This window comes from Lucilia sericata, unplaced genomic scaffold (assembly GCF_015586225.1).
Source record: "Lucilia sericata isolate MDLA Ls3-8-SP2 unplaced genomic scaffold, ASM1558622v1 Contig000002F_arrow, whole genome shotgun sequence".
NCBI classification, from domain to species: Eukaryota; Metazoa; Arthropoda; class Insecta; order Diptera; family Calliphoridae; genus Lucilia; species Lucilia sericata.
The window spans coordinates 2226837-2248639 of NW_023994043.1; the positions used below are offsets into that span (position 1 = coordinate 2226837).

The 21803-nt window shown below is 29.3% G+C and overlaps 2 protein-coding genes across 3 annotated transcripts; both read right to left on the minus strand.

Annotated features, from left to right (window-relative positions):
• Positions 1-7: 7 nt before the first annotated feature.
• LOC119614114 (polypeptide N-acetylgalactosaminyltransferase 3) lies at positions 8-14758 on the minus strand. 2 transcript variants are annotated; one of them, XR_005232303.1, is made up of 8 exons: positions 14016-14758; positions 9072-9169; positions 6470-6650; positions 2684-2853; positions 1900-2357; positions 1044-1835; positions 587-985; positions 8-360 (listed from the first exon to the last, which is right to left on the minus strand). XR_005232303.1 is itself a non-coding variant. In XM_037970282.1 (7 exons), exons 1-7 carry the CDS (start codon positions 14150-14152, stop codon positions 824-826), a joined length of 1998 nt encoding a protein of 665 aa, XP_037826210.1. In that variant the 5' UTR covers positions 14153-14758; the 3' UTR covers positions 8-823. The 2 variants fall into 2 exon arrangements, 1 of the variants encoding a protein (XP_037826210.1); XM_037970282.1 differs by having other exon boundaries at positions 8-985.
• Positions 14759-16262: 1504 nt separating this feature from the next.
• Positions 16263-20234, minus strand: LOC119616019 (protein late bloomer). Its single transcript, XM_037972152.1, has 5 exons — positions 20032-20234; positions 19713-19886; positions 19494-19646; positions 16726-16923; positions 16263-16663 (listed from the first exon to the last, which is right to left on the minus strand). The coding sequence occupies exons 1-5, from the start codon at positions 20089-20091 to the stop codon at positions 16589-16591; spliced, it is 660 nt and encodes a 219-aa protein (XP_037828080.1). The 5' UTR covers positions 20092-20234; the 3' UTR covers positions 16263-16588.
• Positions 20235-21803: the final 1569 nt, after the last annotated feature.

Below are 21803 nucleotides of genomic sequence, written 5' to 3' on the forward strand. Positions count from 1 at the left end.
AAAAAAGTTTATTAGTTACTATGAATCTTAAAAATATATTTAATGTGTATACATACTTAAAACTACATGCTTAAGTAAATGTTAGTGTAGGTTTTACAATTTTTAATGGAGTAAACTTAAAATAAGAGTAAATTTAAATTATGTTAAAAAATATAAATCAACAGATTTGCTACAGATACTATGATAATTCTCACTCGAAATATAAATATTTACAAAAAGAAAAAATATATATAGTTGCTGTTGTATCGTAATTTTTAAAAAATATTAAATTCATGTTTCGAAATCATGTGAATGTGTGTTTTTTGTAGGATAAATCGTATTGCTTAAATAACAAAAACTAAATTAGGAAAACATAAGTAAAACCTGTGATACACGGTTGTCAGATCTTACAACGTTGTCAGTAAAATGTGCAGAAAATATCTAACAATAGTGTGAACTTTTAATTTTTCTTTTGCAACGTTGTCACAAAAAGCATTACTGTCAATGTTGCAAGACAAAATTTGTAAGTTGACACTGTTGTTAGACATTTTCCGCACATTTTACTGCCAACGCTGTAAGATCTAACAACCGTGTATACATAGCTTAAGAAGTTTAATTCAATTAATCATGCATCACCATCAATATTATTCAAATAAAAAAAATATCACATTTAGTATTCGCTGGTGTTGTAGAAATTGAAGTTTTTCTTTTTTTTTTTTTTAATTTACTCTAAAAATTGTCTAATTGCTCTAAATTAATTGCATTATTTTCTTTTCAATTTTAGTTTCGGTGTAAAGTTACAATTTACAGTGGTGGTGGTGGTATCTTGGCAATGTACATTACTTTACATTTTCCATGGCAGTGGTATAAGTCCCCATTTTTGGGTAATATCATTGAAATTACATTCCATGGCCACGACTATTTTTTCCTGCAAGTGTGTTTTTACCGACACGGTTGCTTTCAGTGTTAAACAAAGTTGATTGCTACGATGACTTATGTGTTGAGTCTGGAAATAAAATAAGCATTAAAACTAATAATGAAACTAAGTTTGTTTTTAAACTTACATCCATATCATAATTCCACAATTGACGTGGATCATTAGAACAAGGCGTTAGATGAACATTTGATGTTGTTGCATTACGATTTTTAAGCATTTTTATTACACTTTGTTTGGGTTCATTATATGTCAGGCAAATATTGTTATTTGTCATCACTTTACCAGTGGGAGTTATAACGAATATGTCCATGGTTTGAGAGTGAGCATTACAATCTCCCACGGTTACCGGTTGCACAGAAGTGCGTGGAGCATCATCTTTAGCCGGTCTCAAACATTTATCACGATCCAAATCGATTAGACTCATAAACATTTCCGAATTACTCTCGATTTCATCAAAAACTCTTGGCCACTCACGAGATAAAAGACGTCCAGGTATATTTTTCATATGATTGCTATAGGCCTGAGCACATTCTGTCTCACCATCCAACCAAATGATTTTGCCAAAGAAACGATCATGATCGGGGAAGAAATGATCTGGCCAAATGTTGTGCAAATACCAAGAAAATGGTTTGCATTGAAGCTGTTCGCGTAAGGCTAAGCGGTTGCTAATATTGATTTTATCCTGCATAGAAACAGTAAGTCCTGCTGTATAAAGCATTGTGAAATATTTCCATTCGTCCATCCATACCATGGCAGCGCGAGCTAAATTTTGACCCAAAACTTCGCTCATGCCACCAGGGAATGTATAGGGAGTAGTGCTACGAAAAACATGACCAACATGAGAGCAAGGACTAATTTCCACACTACCGCCACATTGCCAAATGCGAAAAGACATTTCCACATTCTCACCACCCCAAATCTAAGGAAAAATTCCAAAAACCGTTTAAAATCTTTTGAAAAATATTTTAGATTTTTTAATTTACCTTCATTTCTTCATCATAAGCTCCCATTTCATAGAAATAATTGCGGTCAATTGCAAATAAACCTCCCGCCATTGCAGGTGTCATGATTGGCTTAGTGGGATTATCTTTTAATGACATACCTTTACGTTCATTCGAAAACCATCTAAAACTTAACTGCCAGTTAAATGCTCCCCAATGATTTTCAAATGTCTTCGTATAACTAAAGTTATCATCTGATATGATATCGATAACTGGGCATATAACACTAGTGCGTGATTCTTTAATACGCTGCAATAACGGTTCCATCCATCCCCTCGAACATTCACAATGAGCATCGAGGAATGTTAGGACATCACCGCGTGCATGTTTAGCACCCATTAAACGAGCTGGCACCAGACCACCTCGAGATGGCATACGGAAGATGCGAGTTGGGACGGTTAATACTTTTACATAACTTTCCAGTTGCTTTTTCAAATAGGCTACAATAAGATACAACTCATGTTAATACATTAAATTAAATAAATTTTAAATCAATCACCCCTATTTCGCATTTCAATTACATTTACGCATTCAGTTACGCAACGATCGATATAAGGTATTCCAACAAAAAACTGAATCGTAAGAAAAAGAAGAAGCAATTGCATTTCGTTTCAATGCTTGTGTGTATTCTGCATTACGATTGTAGCTACTTTTTTGTAAGTTGTTGTTTATGCGGTGGAGACTCTAACCGAAATGCAGAATACCAACGGAGAAAATTTCGATTCGAATTGAAATGCAGAATAGGGGTGAATATTTCACTACTTACATCGATCACTCGCATCGTCCACCAATATTATTTCCTTTAATAGTCTTCTGGGTGTGCGATTTATAACACTCGTTAGTGTTCTTAATAGAACCGACCAAGCTTCATTGTGGAACACAATAATAACCGATGTTGTCGGCAACTCTTCAACTTTGTAATGTATATCACGACATCTAAAACAAAAAAAGAATTTATTAGCTAGGACTTAACCTTAAAATTAAAAACTCTTATAACTTTAATAAGTTTGAATGGATCACAATAACAGACGAAAATATGTACAAAAAAGTTAATTACTAAAGATTTTAATTGATATTTTTTACCATAAAGTGTAGTTCTGTAAAATATTAATGTCATAGGACAACATTTACCATAACGTTTCTGAAGTTTGAACATAAAATTCCAATCGAAAATGCTATTTGAATTCATATAAAACTTGGCTTATTGCCTTTTAAATATTAGATATTCAACTACACATAATAATATTTTTTAGATCTTACAGAATATTTTAATATTAATAAGGTTTTTTTAACTTACAATTTGTAAAACAAAATAAAAGTTATAAAAATAATTAAATCACATATGCAGTTTTTATATAATCAATTGTGAAAATCTAACTCATCCATTCAGTTACTTATTCATTACCACTAACTGTATTTTGCCAATTGTACTAGGAAATAAATACTAAACACCTTTCAATGCATATATTATTAATATAGTATGTATGTAGTAGAAAAAACTTATTAAATGTACATATTTGTATTCACAGAAGTTATAATTATACGACATTTAAAATTATTATTATTACAAGTGCAAAAATTTATTAGATCTTTCTCATCTTTAACTAATTTATAATGAAGAAAATTTATTACTTTACTTTTATTATTTGCCAATAAAAAAGTACATACATATGTATATGTATTAAATGATTTTGTCGCAAGTAAAATTTTATAACCCTGCACGGTGATCAATTCCGGACAAAAATCTTTAATTTCTTAAAGCTGAAATTTTGTATTTCAAATTCAAAAGAACGTATTTGACACCACAATAAAATGTTGCCCAAGTAAGCATTGATGTCTCAAAAGCATCGTTATCAATCATATTGTAGACCAGAAAAAAATTTGGAATTTGTTCTAAATTAAGTAGGTAGATCTAAAACCATCCGAAACAGATACAGTTAAGATTATTGAACATTAACCTCGGAACTAAACGCCATTGTGTAATTCTATAATATTTATAATAGCATATTTAAGTGACTAATTCTTTGTTATGAGTTATACATTAGTTATACACTTCATCAAGAGCAAGGTTACATATATTAGCTTCAAAACAACGTCTTGAAACGGGTTTAAACATTTCTATAACTTTAAAATCAATCAAGAATTAAATAAATTTAATTTATCGATAAATAAGGTTTAAATTATTGATTTATGATTACTATTTATGTTGACTATTACGTTACGAGATTTCACTTCGATAAACGCTTATTCGTTTGGATCCGGAGAGGAATTCTGTGTCAAGTCGCACTCATACAATGGTAACGAATGTTTACACTGATGGCTCCAAGAGAAGCTTAAGTTTGGGACCAAGTCCTCTATTAAGTTACTTAAGTATTGTAGTGTTTTAAGACAGAAATAGAACGAGCGACAAATCTAGCAGGTGTCTTCACGATATAGTAACCGAAGAATGCCGTGTATCTCTAAATGAGATAGCGAGACATTCCAGGATAACGCTAATATGGGTCATAACAACTGTCAATGGTGCGATGAGGAGTGATGATAAAATCGTCGCCGTTACTAGTTTTTGCATTACTATATATAGGCAATAGTTCGAACAGAACTACATATATGAAATGGCTGGTTTGCCGAAAATACTTGGAGGAACTCCTGGACTCTGCAGATGCCTTTACGTCAAGCTTATTGTTTTTGTAGTTTTCATAGCGAGCAGATATGAACGCTGTTATTAATATTAACGGGACACCGTTGTATTCGCAATCATGCCAGGAGAATGGTTCTGGAGTACAATGACTACCCCAGGAGTTGTCACAATGAGAAGGAATAGGAGATTATATCTCATCTCCTCAGCTATTCTCTGAGAACATTACATTGATTCTGCTCTTCTTTCATGTATGTATAAGCTATCTTGTATGAATCTTAAGCCTTTAACACAAGAATGAAGACCAGTAAGGCATCATAACAGGACGACAATAAGGCGAACCGTTCAGATAAAGTGGCCTTTATATGTACCTAAAACTTAACATAATTAATGAAATACAAACGAATAAAATTTAACATTTGATCGGTTCAATTTCATATACACAGCCCAATAAATTATTAAACTTAGCTGCGCTAAATCCGAACATGACCTCACTCATAACAAGTTTTCGAGATATCGTGTCCTAAAGTTAAAAAAATCATTTTGGGTTATGAGTTATTTTAAGGTATTTTCAGACTACAATACTGAGTATTAACACACTTCAAATTAAAAATATTATGAAAATAATTCGCATTTTCAAAAAATCAATCCGAAAAATACATTTTATGTTTACACTATAATATTTGTAATATTTTTTATCCAATTTTCAATTATTTATGCACTTTTCGTTCTTATTTTTAATGTATTTTACACTTTTTGTTTGTTTTTTATTGTATTTATAAAATACATACCGAATACGTTTGAAAATAAAAAGTTTTTGAATTGTTTTAAAAAATTTATGAATACCGACCGTATGCTAAAAAAAATCAGTAATACTTCTGAAAATCAAATTACAAATTATATTTAGACTAGTAAATTGTATTATGATACAAAAATTTTTGACATGTATTAATACTCAGTATTGTAGTCTGAAAATACCTTTAAAAATATCAAAATATTTTTTTTTTTAATTTTTACAGAAATTCCTAAAATTGTCTGTTCTACGGTGCACATTAAGGTCTAGACGTTTTTGTGACAAATTAATTTAATGTGCATACTTTAATTGTTGCAAACAAGTATAATTTTCAATTATTTTTATTAAATAAATTTTCTTATCTTATTAAAGTAAACAAATAAAAATAATTTTAATTCGAGTCTAATTAAACTTTCAAATAATTAAGAATTATAATAAAATAAAACGACAAACAAATTATTTTAAGAATAATTTATATAGTTAAAATTTCAGAAAAGTTTCCACAATTGAAAACAAGCAAATAATCCTGAATAAAAAAAGTAATTATCATCATCAACAGCAGTAGCAGCAGCCTCATTAAACATCTTTTAATAATTTAACATGACCATTTAAAATGATTATAAACATTTGCCATAATATCAACGACTACCATAAAAAATAAGAAAAAATTAACGAATATTTTTAACAATAACTGAGAAACTAATACAAGAGAAGTACCTAATAAGCAGACATATAATTAATAAATATACGTATTTTTTTAACAAAACAAAATAATATTTAAAAAAAAAAACACATAAACTTAAGATTTCCGAAAAAAAATCACAAAACTATACAAATTATTAAAAATTATAAGTATTAAATAAAATAAAAAAAAACAGAAATAAATTATAGTTTGTGGTAAAAAGCCAATGACTTGCATTGAATTTAACAAAACAATACAGCAGCCTGCTACATTTAGCTGACAACTGGTAGCGTTTTAATGTAGTTGTTTATTTTTTTCTTTTTAAAAGTTATTAACTATTGTTATTTACTTTAAATAACTTTTTATTTCTTAATTTTGTTTTTTGTATAATTTCCACAAAAAAAAAACTGCGTTTTACTTTTAAAACTTCAATTGTACTTACTCTTTGGTTCTATAATCTTTGAGTGTACGATTCAATGGTATACGATCACTGGCCAATATATTAAAACTGTTAAGTCTAAAAAAACGTTGCATACGATAACGTTCTCTAGATGGTATAACCACAGGACGACCTTCTGCTCCTTCTCCTTGTATGGGACTAAACAAATTAATGTTATAGTCATCTAAAAGAAAATAAATATTTTATTATTGTTTATTATTATCATTCTTTTCTAATTAAAATTTATGGAAATTTTTAAATTATGTAGATAATACAATAAGACAACTTTTTCTAAAATGGTATTAAATATGTTTGTTTTTTATTTTTGTTAACATTTATAAAAACACACGCATAAATGGTAAATCAAAAAGTGGTTTGATCGAATGCATTTATTTTTAATTTGAATAAAAATATTTTTCCCTTTTAAAACTAAAACCTTGAAATTTAAAGATATCAATAATAATTTAAATATAAAGACATCAATATATAGAGTCATAATCAAGTTATTAAAAATAATAGTGCATTTGGAAAAATAAGGAAAATTCCAATTTAGGATTTAGTTTTTAATTAGGAGTATGGCTAGACGGAGAACAAAACTAAAAACCAAATTATCAGAAAACAACAGCGTAAATCGAGACTTTGGTATGTGAACTTGAACTATTTAAAAGTTATTTACTAAACATAAAAATATGCATTTAGTTAACATAAGAAGCGTGGGCATTATGGTTTTTTTAGTTTTTTTTTTTTTAATTTATTAGTCTGCAAACACGTGTATAAATACAAGTATGTACATTAGAGGTGTCCAAAAGTATCGATTTTCTCTGATGCGTCTTATTTTGTTATTTGGTTTTCTAAAACGTACTAGTGTCATTTTAGGCAAATCGGATAACGGGAACCCGTACCGGATATTTGAACAAAATCTTATCTTCTAACACCCCAGACTAAGAGTTTAACCACTAATATGTGTAGTTTCCTAAAAGGAACGCGTTGATTGCATTTGATTTAATGTTTGATAGAGCGCAATCTTCAATGATAGATCCTAAAACGAATTCGACACAGGTGCCTATGTTTACTTGATAGATGGCGACATAAGGTGACGTATAGACATCCGTACTAATGTGGTGTCTTTCAGACAGAGGTCTTAGCGAAGTGGAAGGCCGTCTTACATAATTTGGTTGTCGGAGGCGATAGTTTTATTGCCAAGGGAACCAGATTGCTGTTAGGATTGGGCATGCGGAGTACAAGTATTCTAGAAGGAGGTAATCTGGTCTGGTAATACACAGCTTATGGTAGCTTTTGCGAGAACAAAGAGGAGCTTGATACATATTTTATGCAACTGAAATAAAGTACATAGTCTTAGAGGGAGAGGCTAGGAACTATTCATGATGAACTAAGAGATGTAGGTTTTATCAGAGGAAAAGAACGGCTATTCAGTACCAGAAGTATTTCTTCCAAGACTATTTACTTTTTTTACAATCTGGATAGGAATTCAAGGCTTCACACTTTTCTCTTTAACTTTTCTATATTCTTTCTACTTATTTTTTGTTTCTTCTCAAAGGTAATCACAATGGACCTTTTGAGTCTTCAAATAAATTGAAATAATACTATTATCGATTACATCATTCGACAAAAAGATAAAAAATTCATTAGACTCTAACCAGATGATATATGTACATTCGTCTGAAACTAAAAATTTAATGGAGTAAAACAGAGTTTTTTGTTATTCATTTCGTGATCCTGTGTCCTTTTTAAAGGACATCTAGGTTTTAAAAAGTACATTTTTCAAAAAATATTTTAAACAATGCCAAATTTGATGTCAAGCGAACAGGAAGAATTGGGAAATATTTTGTATTATCTTTATATTATACTTTCAGGGTCAAAAGATATCAAAAATGTCGTGTTTTATGAGTGTCGGACGGTGTTATACTTAATGTATTTACAATGATAATTTTGGAAATCTGTTGTGATTCACCAGATTCATATTCCCATTTTAGCATATTTTTACTTAACGTATTTTGATAAATCTTATAGAAATAATTTACTAATCTTTTCAACTATCAAGTAGTAAAATTACATGTTCTTTGTCGTATTATATGAAATTTCTTCTAAAAATTTACTTAACAAAACTGTAAAATATTTCACATTTTTAATTACACATACAATTCGATGTAATATAAAATACAAGTATTATTCTAACAATATAACGGAAGAAACTTAACTGGATAAAAACCTGGAAATATTTTTTTTTTTACTTATTTCAAGATTCTAACTAAAATAATTGTGTACAGAAACTTCTTGATTTTTAATGAGATAATTAAAAAAACTAGTATATACAAATAGTAAGATTATAATAAAAGCTGCTTATGGCTATAACAAGTTCCTCTTCATTATTATTTTTTTAGTTGTTTTAATTATGAAACACAACGTTACAGATTTAAATATAATGAAACCATTAAACTACTTCTTTTTCAAAGAAATTTGTTATGGTTTTTTTGAAGTTTTTGTCTTCATTTTTTTTTTTTTTGGTTAGTGTTTATAGTTTGTTTTTTGTTTATGTTATAGTTAAAGTAGTTTAAATAAATAAACAAGAATATGAAGTACATACCAGCGGTCATATTACCAAATATATCACCCTTGCCTATATAATGGGCGACAACATTTTTAATAGGCCAAATTGAACGTTTTTTAGGTGGTTTCGGTTGTCTGCAAAACAAGAAAACCAGTTAAATAAATATATATAAAAAAACTAAAACAATGATGATTAACAAAAATGAAGATGATCATATGTTTATTGAAAACACAGAAAATTAATAAAACAAAAAAAAAATTATCGACCTCATATCATAGGAGAGAGAGAGGGGGAATCATACAACAGTGAACACAATAACAAAAAAAAAACTACTTAAACTCATGGTGAGTAACCGTGGTAGTAGAAGTAGTTTTAAAATAAAAACAATGGCCTAATATGAACTCGACTCAAGTTATGTTAGCGCTAAAAACTAAACACTATTTAACCAAACTAAGAAACTACTTAACTGTATTATCATGCAAATGTCTAACACTTCGTAGAATATAAACAGAGAGGCGAGAAGAAGTGAAGAGACTTGAGTGGATTTGTATGTAATAATGGAAAATATGTGGCAAATAATTCAATATTAAAGAAACAAGTTAAAACATTTATATGTATGTATGTATATTTACGACAATTCAATACGATCAATTTGCATTTGATGATACCAAAGTTGTAGTTTTTTGTTCAAACTATTTTGGTATTTTTATAAATTTAATAATTATAATAATTTAAATATTAATAGTAACAAATAAAAATTGATTGTATGGAGTGTGAAAAAGACATTCTCAATTAATAAACGTTATTTGACTTGTGAATAAATAATTCAATAATAATAATATTTTTGCACATTTAAAAAAGAATTATTATTGTAGTAATGAGTCAGTCTTAAGAAGCCAACAAACTTTGAAAAGTAATAAATAGCTAGAGAAAGTGAAATTCTTAACAAATATTTCAGCAATACAATAGAATTATTTAGACAAAAAACTTCGAGATGATTGAAAAATAAATACAAACTGTTTGCATAATTTACCTAATACAGAACCTAAAATGATAATGCCATAAATATCCATAGAATCCAAACTTATATTCAAGTTTAAATCAGGTTTTTTTCGAATTGTACAAAAAATATTTTATAATTAATAAAAAAAACTGAAAAAGATAAATATTCAAGTTGATAGAAGTCCATAAATAAAAAAATGCTAATTTTTGTCTACAAAAACATAATTTTCTGTAAAATTTCTTTAAATTTAAAATTAAACAAAATTTACAAAATAAATTTCATAAAATTTGTTTATTGGTCTGCGATTGAACCAAGTTTTTTGTAAGATTAAAAAACAGGTTAATTTTTGTAAGCCAAATATAACAGTTATATGTATATAACGTATTTATATGGTTTACTTTTTAAAATGTACACATAATACAACTCCTTTTAACGAAGAAGTAAAGAAAAACATTAAAATCAGATTACAAATATTGAATATGGGTCAGCATTACACAGTGAAAATATTGATTGATATGCAGTGTAATGTAGTAATTGCATAAACAATGCACGTTTTTTATAAAATATTTGCAGTTTTTGAAAAGTTTCTAAATCTATAGACTTTGTAATAATCAAGGTCTATAGACCTAAGAGAAATTTTTGAAAATAAAAAAAGAAAAATTGAAAAGCAATAATTATTAATTCCCTATTTTCACTTTCTCTTCAATTAATTTCCAAAGTCATTAATTCATTTTAAAAATAAAATTGTAAACAAAAAATTTTTAATTTTAATCTCTGTATAGACGCTCAGATGTTTATTAATTCATTTGCAAAATATTTTTAAGGTGATAATTATTTTGCTATTTTATTAAATTTACCAACACATATTTATTATTTGCATTCCATTTACTAAAAAATATAATAAATCTAACATTTTTTTGTAGAAAACAATTTATCAATGAAATCGATTCATACTATTTGTAAATAAAAACAAATAATAGCGGATTTTTGCAAATTTATGAAATAGGTCGCACTCATCTTAAATAAAGAAATATACTATTTTTTGCACTTATAATTTATTTTAGATTTAGGTTAAGAAGGGTTATATACCATAAAAAATAGTGCATATCCACTCGGAGACCTTAAGGTCCATTGTGATTCCCTTCAAATAGTGAAGATTCAAAAACAGAAAAAGAAAAGAAAAAATACTACAAGTAAAACCAGAGAAGAAGGTAAAAGGATAGATATAATTAACAAGTCATTACCCCAAAGAATAAAGAGATAAGAGAGAAAATCTTCGTCCCCTATAAAGCCCAGTCGAAGAAGTGACTAATGCCCTTGACAAAACCTAGTAAACTGCGAGGGTCAAGACCCGCAATATCCCTAATTTCGTCGTGAAACCTATTCCCTAGCCATTTCAGCCTGAGACTCTGTATCTTAGGACAGAAGCAAATTATATGCTCGATCGAGTCCACTTCCTCCTCGCATAACCTACAATAGTCCGGTGTATTGCTATCCCACTTACTGACAAAGGCCCTAACTGAGCGGTGCCCAGTTAGCATCCCTACCAGAATACTTAGACTGCGTCTATCAAGTCCTATAAGTATTTTGGTAGCTCCTATTATAAGTTTTGGCTATAGGGCATTTGATACATTGCAATCCAATCCAATCTACTATTACAGGACTGGTCTCTGATATCACGGTTTCTTTCGAATATCAGCCTGTAATAGTGCCAAATGGGTAGTTTTACCATCCTTTCTCAGTCATCTATATCAAGGTTCGAGATTAATCTAGCTAGTTCGTCCGCAACCTCATTACCATGCACATTACAGTGCCCGGCACTCTTTTGTTTTTTTTCTAATTTTAAAACAGATAAGATTAATGTAATAGTTGATAATTGTGGGACTTAACCCTCGCAGTCTACTAGGGTTTATCAAGGGAATTATCCGCTTCTTCGACTGACTGCTTTAGGGTACTGACTTGGTAAATCTTCTTGGTTGAAATCCCCTGAGAATATTCCTGTTTCCATTCATCTATCCTCTTTACCTCCCTTCTTCTTATTTTTTACCTATAGTGATTTTGTTTCTCTGTTTTTGGATCTTCATTCTTTGAAGGAAATGAATCTTATGGTCTTCGAGTAGATAACTTCATAACCTAAATATAATTAAAAAAGAACACAGTGCAAAATACACTAAATACCTATGTATATAAACACGATTTGCAAATTTAATTATAGATATGAAAAATTCTGAAATACAATTTTTGAAATATAAGAGATTTTTTGTCCAAAGTTTTAAGGCTATTATAATTGATTAAATATTTAGAATTCAATATTTATATATTTTGAAAAGTTAGAAAGAAATTATACATATTATATACTTGTGAATTTATGATTCGTTATAGACAAATTTAGGAGTATCACTTGGATATTTCTTAGCTCTAAATCCTAGAATATAATGAAATTCTAATGACGCCTTCACGTCAAGTTTTAAGTATGCTTTATACAGACTTCATTACGCTTTTGAATGTATTCGTAATATGGATGCTTTATAACTCAGATAGTTAAAAAAATGTTTTTCAGAAAACTCAAAAAACGATTTACTATTCTTCCAGAAATATGTGAAAGGTATTTAAAATGCACCGGAATAACATTTTGTTTCAAAATCACAGGAACATAGGTAAAATCAAGTAAGTAACTACGAAATGAAAGTTACCTCGCAATATATTCAAATTGCCAATATTTTGAAATAATCCAAAATTTTTATATTGATTTTCGAATTCAGCGATTTGACGTACACTATATATTTCTATATACATATTACAATATTGTATGTATAGTGCTATTGGTCTTTATGTTAAAATTCCAAAAAAATATTAAGAGATTCAGTTAGTGACTGCTTTCAATAAAACAGTATGTGAAAACCTTGCTTATAAACTTCGGAGTTTTTGCAAGTAACAAATTTACAACCCAATAACAATTTTTATACAAAATTAAAACAAATCAAATGACTACATTGTCTAATAGCTATAACGTTAATTATAAAATTGTAAAAAGCATTTAAAATACCTGTGAACTTTTATTGTATTCCACTATCAGTAAAGCAAACTAATTAATTTGAAATATTTTGACAGATCCTTGTTTAGTATTTAAAAATAATTGTAGTATGTATGTATACTTAATACTACCGGAAAAATGTCAAAACAATAAAAGCTCTATAAAGTCCTTCTATTAATTTGTAAAATTTATATCTCAGATTTGTACTTTTTCATTTTCATTTAGATCTTAGAGAGTAAGTTTAATATTCCCTCGATTTTATGATCATTATCTCTGTCTCCATTAATAGTGATGAAGACCTAATTTTATACACAGCATTTAAAAAACAATTATTATATTATGTTCAACAATGCAATAAATGTTAAATTAATTAACATAAACGTATACAACAATACACTGATTGATTCCATAAATGTCGTATGCATAGAGTAGTCTGTAGACGTTTCTATATCGAATTTTAATTTGTTATGGGTATAGTAAATCAATTAGTAGTAAAATAAATTTAATAAATATTTTTTTTTATTAAATACTTCTTTTAAACTATAAAAATACAAACAAAACACAATCAAAAGGTTTAAATGTTGGACAAGGCTGTTGGATGAATCAATTGTTTTGATTTCAAAATAAGTGTTAAGTATTCTTCTTCTTTTCTTATTTTGAAAAATATTGGTTTTGATATTATTGGAATTATTCAAAATTATTCCATGATTTACATTTTATTGCATTGTTTTGCGATTTCTACGTATGCTATGCATTCATTGTTTTTTGTTAGATGCTCAGTCAACTGTGAGGGACGTTTAAATATCCGCCGGCTACCAATGAGTCTACCACAACAATATACACTACGCTAGCTTCTTAACAACAACAAATAACTTACAATTTGATGAATATTTTATTAAAGAAAAAACAAAATAAAAAACGCAATGTCTATGATGCAACTTACAGTCTTTCCTGGCCAGGTGTAGGCTGCATACTTGTTAAATATAAATTAATACTGAAGGCGAACATAAAGAATGCAAAAAATAACAGGAACAGATACAACAGCCACAATTTCTTTAATTGCTGAAATCGTAAACCCATTATGTTACGTGTAAATAAACTTCTTTTTGTTGGCGATATTTTGGCCAAATTTCTTATTTCACTTCTGGTTTAACGTGTAAAAACTATGACAGACCGACGAACAGCCAGCGCGACTTAAAGTGTATGTACGTATGTGCTCCGTTAATGTTTAAGACAAGATCGACCGATCGAAAAAAAAAAACAAAAATAAAGCGAAACTCAAAAAATAAACAACTAGACGACACCAAGATGTGTTTGCTTTGACCGTTTACCACCGAATGTGGGGCCACTCTCTTGGTGCTGCTCACTTATACGACGCTGTTGTTGTTGCTCCACTAACGTTTTGTTTAAACCGCTTTATTCGCCTGTCCGTCCACCGTTCTCTTGATGGACGCTGTTGGCTGGATCTTTTGTTTATCAACAAAACAGCTATTTGTTTAGTTTGTTTTCATTTTTTGCACTGCTCCGTTTGCATTTATTTCGTTAAATAATTTGATAACAATAGAAACAAAAACAAATACTATTTCAACTAGAGTCCAATTAACTTAATTTTATTAATAAAATATATTTGCAAATTATAAAAAACATCTGTATTTATTCATTTAGAAAATTTGTAAATAAAATGTGATGACATCAAATAAACAATTTTCGAGTGGTTGTTAAAAATAGGAACAACAATATTGAAGTGCTTTTTATTTAACATACTTAAATAAGCAACTCTGCGCTAATTAAAGGCTCAATTAGTTTCTACGTTCCGTATATCGAATCATCTGAATCGTTCTTCTCGATGTATAAGGACTGGGAATATGTAATTGTAGAGTCGGAATATTATATCGTGGAAATTAAAAACTGAATTACAAACTTCTACATACATATATACCCTTCTCACAAAGGTGAAGTGTATAAAAACATAAAATCCCTTTATATATAGTTTACACTATAATCTTGATTGTAGTCTATATTAGGGTTCTATAAATCGACTTTCGAATAATCGAACAATCAACTTTTTGTCGAAAAAAGTCGAAGTCGACTATTTTGTTCCAAAAAAGTCGATAACTCGACTATGGTCTGTGAAAAAAGTCGAAAAGTCGACTTTGTTAATAAAAGTCGAAAAGTCTGAAAGTCGAAAGAAGTCGATAAGTCGAAAAAAGTCGAATAAAGTCGAAAAAAGTCGAAAAGTCGTAAAAAGTCGAAAAAAGTCGAAAAGTAGGAAAAAGTCGGAAAAGGTCGGAAAAAGTCGGAAAAAGTCGAAAAGTCAAAAAAAGTCGAAAACTCGAAAATTGTAGAAACAAGTCAAAAATAGTCGAAAATCTTAAAAAAAGTGGAAAAAAAAGTCAAAAACTCTAAACTAGTCGGAAAAACTCGAAAAAAGTCAAAAAATAGTCGAAAAAAGTCGAAAGAAGTCGAAAATAGTCAAAAAGTCGAAAAAATCGAAAAGTCGGAAAAAGTCGAAAAGTCGGAAAAAGTCGAAAAGTCGAAAAAAGTCGAAAAAAGTCGGAAAAAGTCGAAAAGTCGACTATTTATAAAATACTTATAGTCGAAAAGTCTAAAAGTCGACTTTTGATTAAATGAAAAAAGTCGAAATGTCGAAAAATCGACTTTTCATAATATGCAAAAAGTCGAGAAGTCGACTTATAACTAAATGATAGAAGTCGAAAAGTCGACTTTTCGTTTCAACTATAGAACCCTAGTCTATATTCTCAACTAAAGTCGACTTTACTCTTTAGATCTATTCCTCTCTCGGAGTTGGCAACATTTTAATTGTAATATTTTTTCATCCTAAAAGTATGTTCAAAATTTATTTTGTCTTTGTTTTTTTTTTCAATTTACAGCACCATCTATTGGTCTGTAGTTAATTTTAAATTTGTACACCATTAACGAACATGAAGTTGTGAACTGTTATAATTTAAACTAACAGAACTAATTCAAAATTAAATTTGCAAATAAAATAGTTTGTCCGTCAGTCGTTTAATGGTGTTATTTAGTTAATAATTTCACCCTACTTTGAAATTTTTTCAATATAAATAGTTTTTGTTTTTCAAACATTAGTTTGGAAATATTTTCAATTTAAAATTAAGTATTTTATAGAACAAGAAAGTAAATTAAACAAGTGAAGTGAAAAGTTCATAAATTTTTAGTTTTTGGATGATTTTTTTTTAAATATCAAAATTTTAAATAAACTCTATTATTATGAATATTATAAAGTTTCGAGTTCAACTCCACGCATCCAAATTTAATGGGAATTCATTTAGTATGAATTGAAACGAATTTTTTTTAAATATATGTATATACAGTAAATAAATATTTCTCTATTAATTTCATAATAATTTGCAAAATAAATACATATTTCACAATTAAGCTAATAAAATACTGACATAATCAGAAACAAGATTTTGGATTAAAGCTTATTTTTCCATAAATATATGATTCACAATCCAAGAAGGATCAACTAAATAGTTAATGATATAATTTTCTCCTTTGAATATGTTTCAAACTTATCGCCAATATAGCAGCCACCAATGCTGAAGCACCCTGTAAATAAAATCATAATTATTAGAAATATAATTGCCATTCTAAGAATACAAGCTACAAACCTCTAGACCAACTAATGTCCAGTCAGATATTTCTTCAATTCTTTGATTTAGTGAATACATTTCCGCCAACTTTGTAGCACAGCCCTCGGTAAATAGATTCGTTGCAAGTGTATTGTTGTTGTTCTGATAACAACTCAATGGTATGGTGTGTCCCTCTTTTACATAATCATCTGGTCCAAATTTACCACAGCATTCATACTGCAAAGAAAATAAGTAAAAGTAGATATCATTTACTATAAGACTGGCATAATCCAAAATTCTAGGTTTTGAACTGAGGGCAACAAAACGTGCGTCATAAGTATGTATGTCTATTATTTTTGGTGTGATATCGATTTTTTTGTTGAAAACATGAAAACTAAAACTCATGTTTTTACGAATTTTAGATAAATAAATATCAAAGTACATACATACCTATGTATGTATATAAGTATTTTAATATACATACATATAATTTCTTTGTATGTCCGAATGTATGTACATATATGTACATGCGTATTTCCATGAAAAGATATACCTTGATTGAAAAAAAAACACCCTTCTTAATTTCGCACTTTAAAAGATAATTTAACAAATTTTTATATATGGACTTCTAATATATTAAAGACGAGGTCTTTTAAAAATATTTTAAATCGATTCATTATTTTTGTAATCATCTGACCTCTTTTGCCCCTAGTGTACAATTTAAAAGTTCTGAAATTTAATAGGTATTTTGAGATACAATTACCCCATATAATATTCTATTCAGGAAATGTCTTTAATGCTCATAAGTGACTTTAAAATATCAGAATAACAATCAAATTCTACATGAATATTTTATAAGAAGCAAAAACTCTACAAAATTTTATGAAGTTTGGCCTATAATTGACCGTTAAAGATGGCCTCTTTCTGAAATCATAAACTAATATTCCTATCAGGCATGAAACCCCACGACATTTCGGTACTTAGACTTTAAAAACCTTAAAAGTACAACTTTTGTTATAAGTTAGATAGAGTTAAATACTATGGCACGTTTTCTTTATAAAAGTACTAGCTTTACCCAGTGTGCTTTGCTACCCTAAAAGCACTATAAATAAAAAATCCTCTTAACGATTTTGAAGATTCTAACTGCAATAGTTCTCCAGATTTACAATATGTTACATATTAGAGATGCCAAGCAAATTACTGAAATTACAAATTACTTTTTCTTCCAAAATGCTCAGATGATTATTGAAGTAATTCAGTAATTCATCGGTTCAGCCGTTTAGTAGTCTATAACGTTCAAACATACAAACAAACACACATTCATTTTTATATATAGATAATTAGACCAATTCCTAAAATGTTTCTAAGTATTCCCCCCTTTAAAACATACCCAGCAAAAAAATTTTGCAGTAGTGCAAAGGGAATGTAAGTTTCATGACTTCTTTAATAACAGTGCATCGTTTTCGGATCATCGAATTTGCATTGGTTCGATTATATGAAAATCTCGCATAAACACATGATCTCCAATGACACGCTTATGTTTAAAATCATGAATGTTTCACCTAAATCGAACCACTTCGTCATCACTTGCACCTCCGATTAAACATCTACCTTTTGGCACTTACTGCTAAACGGCTCATAACTTTAGGCGAAATGACCAAAAGCGGTTATGTAGGAAGACTATACGCAATCATCGGACGTGCCCAATCGCATACCAGACACAGAATATGTCGGGAATTTTGAAACACTGATACCAGATAGAATATCTTGGTCTAGCGTAATATTAGGGCAAATAGCCGTAGGAATCCGTATTGCACAAATGTTTGGGGATAAAGCGATCCTGAGGTTCCATATTGAAGACCCAAAAACTGATATTTACTACCGTTTACCTAATCACAACACTAACATCCAGGCAGAAGTCTGAGCAATATGGCTTAACATACATATTTATTTACCAACATCCAGAAAGCAATTATTGCGAAATCATGTGATACAGTTAAATCTTAAACCGTATTGTTTTAACGAAACACTCTCCCAGAGGTAAGGTTTATATAATATTGGTACCAGACCACTAGGGAGTAGTCGGTAACGAAAGAGCGTTTGCACTAGCTTTAAAGGGAAGGGAGCTCAAGGTGGTTAATCTGACGAACGCAAAACCTTTCGACGCATCGAGGGCTGACAAAGAGAAGCCTCCTCAAAGTGAGTCAATCTGAGGTGAGTATAATGGTACGTATTCTTAGTGGACATACAGGATTACGGGCACAGCTATACAAATGTAGAGCATGTAGGACATAATCCTATCAACCTAACGTAACCTAATACTGTTAAAAAATTTAAATTTTTCATGCCTGAATTAAATGTGCGACATTGGCTACGGATTGATTCATAAAAACTAAGTCCATATGTAGAGACACATTCGGAAATTCCCTTGGCATATATCCGTATATAACACTTTGTTATACATACATATGTATATTATAATAATATTAATGAAAGCTTTTCTCGAATCAATGTTGTTTATATTGCTACGTAGCTCTTAAGGTTCCTAATTAAGTAAAATCTTTCCATTATAGGATAATGCTCTCATTAAAATCTTGGTCCAAAATTCAATTTTACTACAAAAAGTGGTAAAATAAGTTATTGTTCTAAATTCCCTGATAATCAGACAATTTTTAATAATAATTTTAAATATAACCGTACTTAACATAGGATATTATATTGTCGACTATGCCCTTCTAAATATTATTATTTGTTTACAATTGAATTTTACTGAATAACACGACTATTTCGAGTATTAAAGTGCTTACCTTCATTTCATACATCGTCATTTTATAATCGTTTGCCATATCAGAATTCCAGACATTATTAATTATTTCATTGGCAATGTTGCTAAAGTTAACTGGTTCCAAAAATATCACAGCAATTTGACCCAACAGTAAAAGCAACATTACAATGGCATACTACAGTGAGAGAGAAATTTAAAGTGATACCATGACTTTTTGACTTAAAGTCTATTAGAAACTTACTATCCAGGTAATACGAATGGATTGACGTGTAATGCCACAACATCCTAAAATACTATTTAAAAATAATATCGAACTTAAAACTATTCCCAATATACAGGGTATTTTAATAGCTTCACTTCCATCGAATTCAATTAGAGCATAGGTACAGGCTAAGAGTGTTAAGACACCAACTATCTAAATTTATGAAATACACACAAACAAACAATATTTTTAAACTAAATTGATGATTTTTTTATAAATTATTTATTTTTTCTTAATTTTGAGCATTACGAGTATAATCGTTTTTAAGATCAATATTTTTTACATTTATCTAACTCACAAAACACAGAATATTTAATATAAATAATGTAAACTTTAATGTTGACGATGCACAACTCATTTTATTTTGTTAATAAATAATTATTATTTTTTCGTATTATTTAATTTGAATTAACAATCGATTTCGTTCTCTTCTTAACCGCACGGTTGCGTTTATGTTACTGGCCGTTCCAAAGTTAGAAAATTCATCGTTTCATTTTCAGTTGTCATAATAAGTACATTTATTATTAAAATAATTTAATTCATAGCTTATAAACAGGAATAACAACAAATTGTTTAGTTTGTTATTAGTTACTTGCCAAACTGATAAGAAAGAACAGCCCTATTCCAGTATTGTTATTATTTATTACTCACTCATCATCGTAATGATGAGGGGTATATTGAATTTTTTATTCTGTTTGTAACATATAGTGGACCCCATCTGAGTACCTAACAAAAAATGACTTAAACGCTAACAACTGACTTTAAAATTAGATTTCAACAAGTTTTATAAGAACCGAAACCTCTCTACTAAATTTTATGAGCTCCTTAATTGACACCACAAACTACCTTCCAAAAATCATTTTTGAACTATAGAATGGGGCTGATATTTTACCTTTTGTTGTTTTACTCATTTTCAAAGATATGGCAAAATAGCTCGACATTGCTAGCGTCATGTTTAACAATCAGTTAAAAATAGCAACTACACTGAAAAAAACCAAATCTATCTAGATTAAATTTTGTCGCTACCAAACAGAATATAATTTATTATATAAAAAAACAAGTAGGAAAGTATAGTTGGACATGGCCGACCATAATAAACTTTGTTGTTGGCCTAAAGAACGACAAATGCCAAATTTCATCAATCTTAAAAATTGCAAGCTTTGTTATTTAGTTAAAATTTGTAACTGAATTTTTAACCAAATCTCGTATCTGACAATAGAATATTATGTTCGAATGATTATGCGATTCGGAAAAACATTTCGAAAATTAAAAAAAAGCTTAAGAAGATTAAAATTATCTCTAACATGTGTAGACTCCAAAATATCGTCAACTCAAATGCAAATGGGCGTAACAACACTAATTAAATAAAATGAAAGCTATTTATACCCTACACCACTTTAGTAGGGAGGGTATATTGGGTTTGTGCTGATGTTTGTAACGCACAATAGTATTGGTCCTATACCCACCTTAAAGTATACTAATCGGCTTAGAATCATGAGTCGATTTAGCTATGTCCGTCCGTCCATGTAAACTTTGTAATCAAACAACATGCCGCAATTTTGAAGATAATTCAATGAAATTTGGTACATGATATTCTATAGTCCCAGGGACTATTGAAAATGGTTAAGATCGGTCTATTATTTCACCTAGCCCCCTTACATCTGAACCCCCGAATAGGGCTTGTAAACCTTGTAATCAAACTACAGGTCGCAATTTTAAAGATAATTCAATGAAATTTAGCACATGATCTTCTATCATACCGGAGACGAAGCCTATTGAAAATGGTTAACATCGGTCTATTATTTCACCTAGAATATGGCTTGTAAAACTTGTAATCAAACTACAGGTCGCAATTTTGAAGATAATTTAATGAAATTTGGAACATGAAATGGTTAACATCGGTCCATTATTTCACCAAGCCCCCATACAACTGAACCGTCCGAATAGGGCTTTTAAGTTCATAATTATGTTTAATATACTCGAATCTCGTCAAAAAGATGCAAAGCCGAGTTCTATGCTAGCTTTGATGACCCTCATGAATTGTTTGTTTGTTACGCCTTTTTGCATTTC

Bases quoted from the DNA above. Each gene is read 5' to 3' on its own strand.
- LOC119614114 (XM_037970282.1), bottom strand. From the start codon at position 14,152: ATGGGTTTACGATTTCAGCAATTAAAGAAATTGTGGCTGTTGTATCTG. The intron at 2,358-2,683 runs GTAAGTAGTGAA...ATCTTATTGTAG, and splicing joins GGACGATGCGAGTGATCGAT to CCTATTTGAAAAAGCAACTG. The intron at 1,836-1,899 runs GTAAATTAAAAA...ATTTTTCCTTAG, and splicing joins CTTATGATGAAGAAATGAAG to ATTTGGGGTGGTGAGAATGT.
- LOC119616019 (XM_037972152.1), bottom strand. From the start codon at position 20,091: ATGAGTTGTGCATCGTCAACATTAAAGTTTACATTATTTATATTAAAT. The intron at 19,887-20,031 runs GTGAGTTAGATA...TCATAAATTTAG, and splicing joins TATTAAATATTCTGTGTTTT to ATAGTTGGTGTCTTAACACT. The intron at 16,924-19,493 runs GTAAGCACTTTA...TTTTCTTTGCAG, and splicing joins TGACGATGTATGAAATGAAG to TATGAATGCTGTGGTAAATT.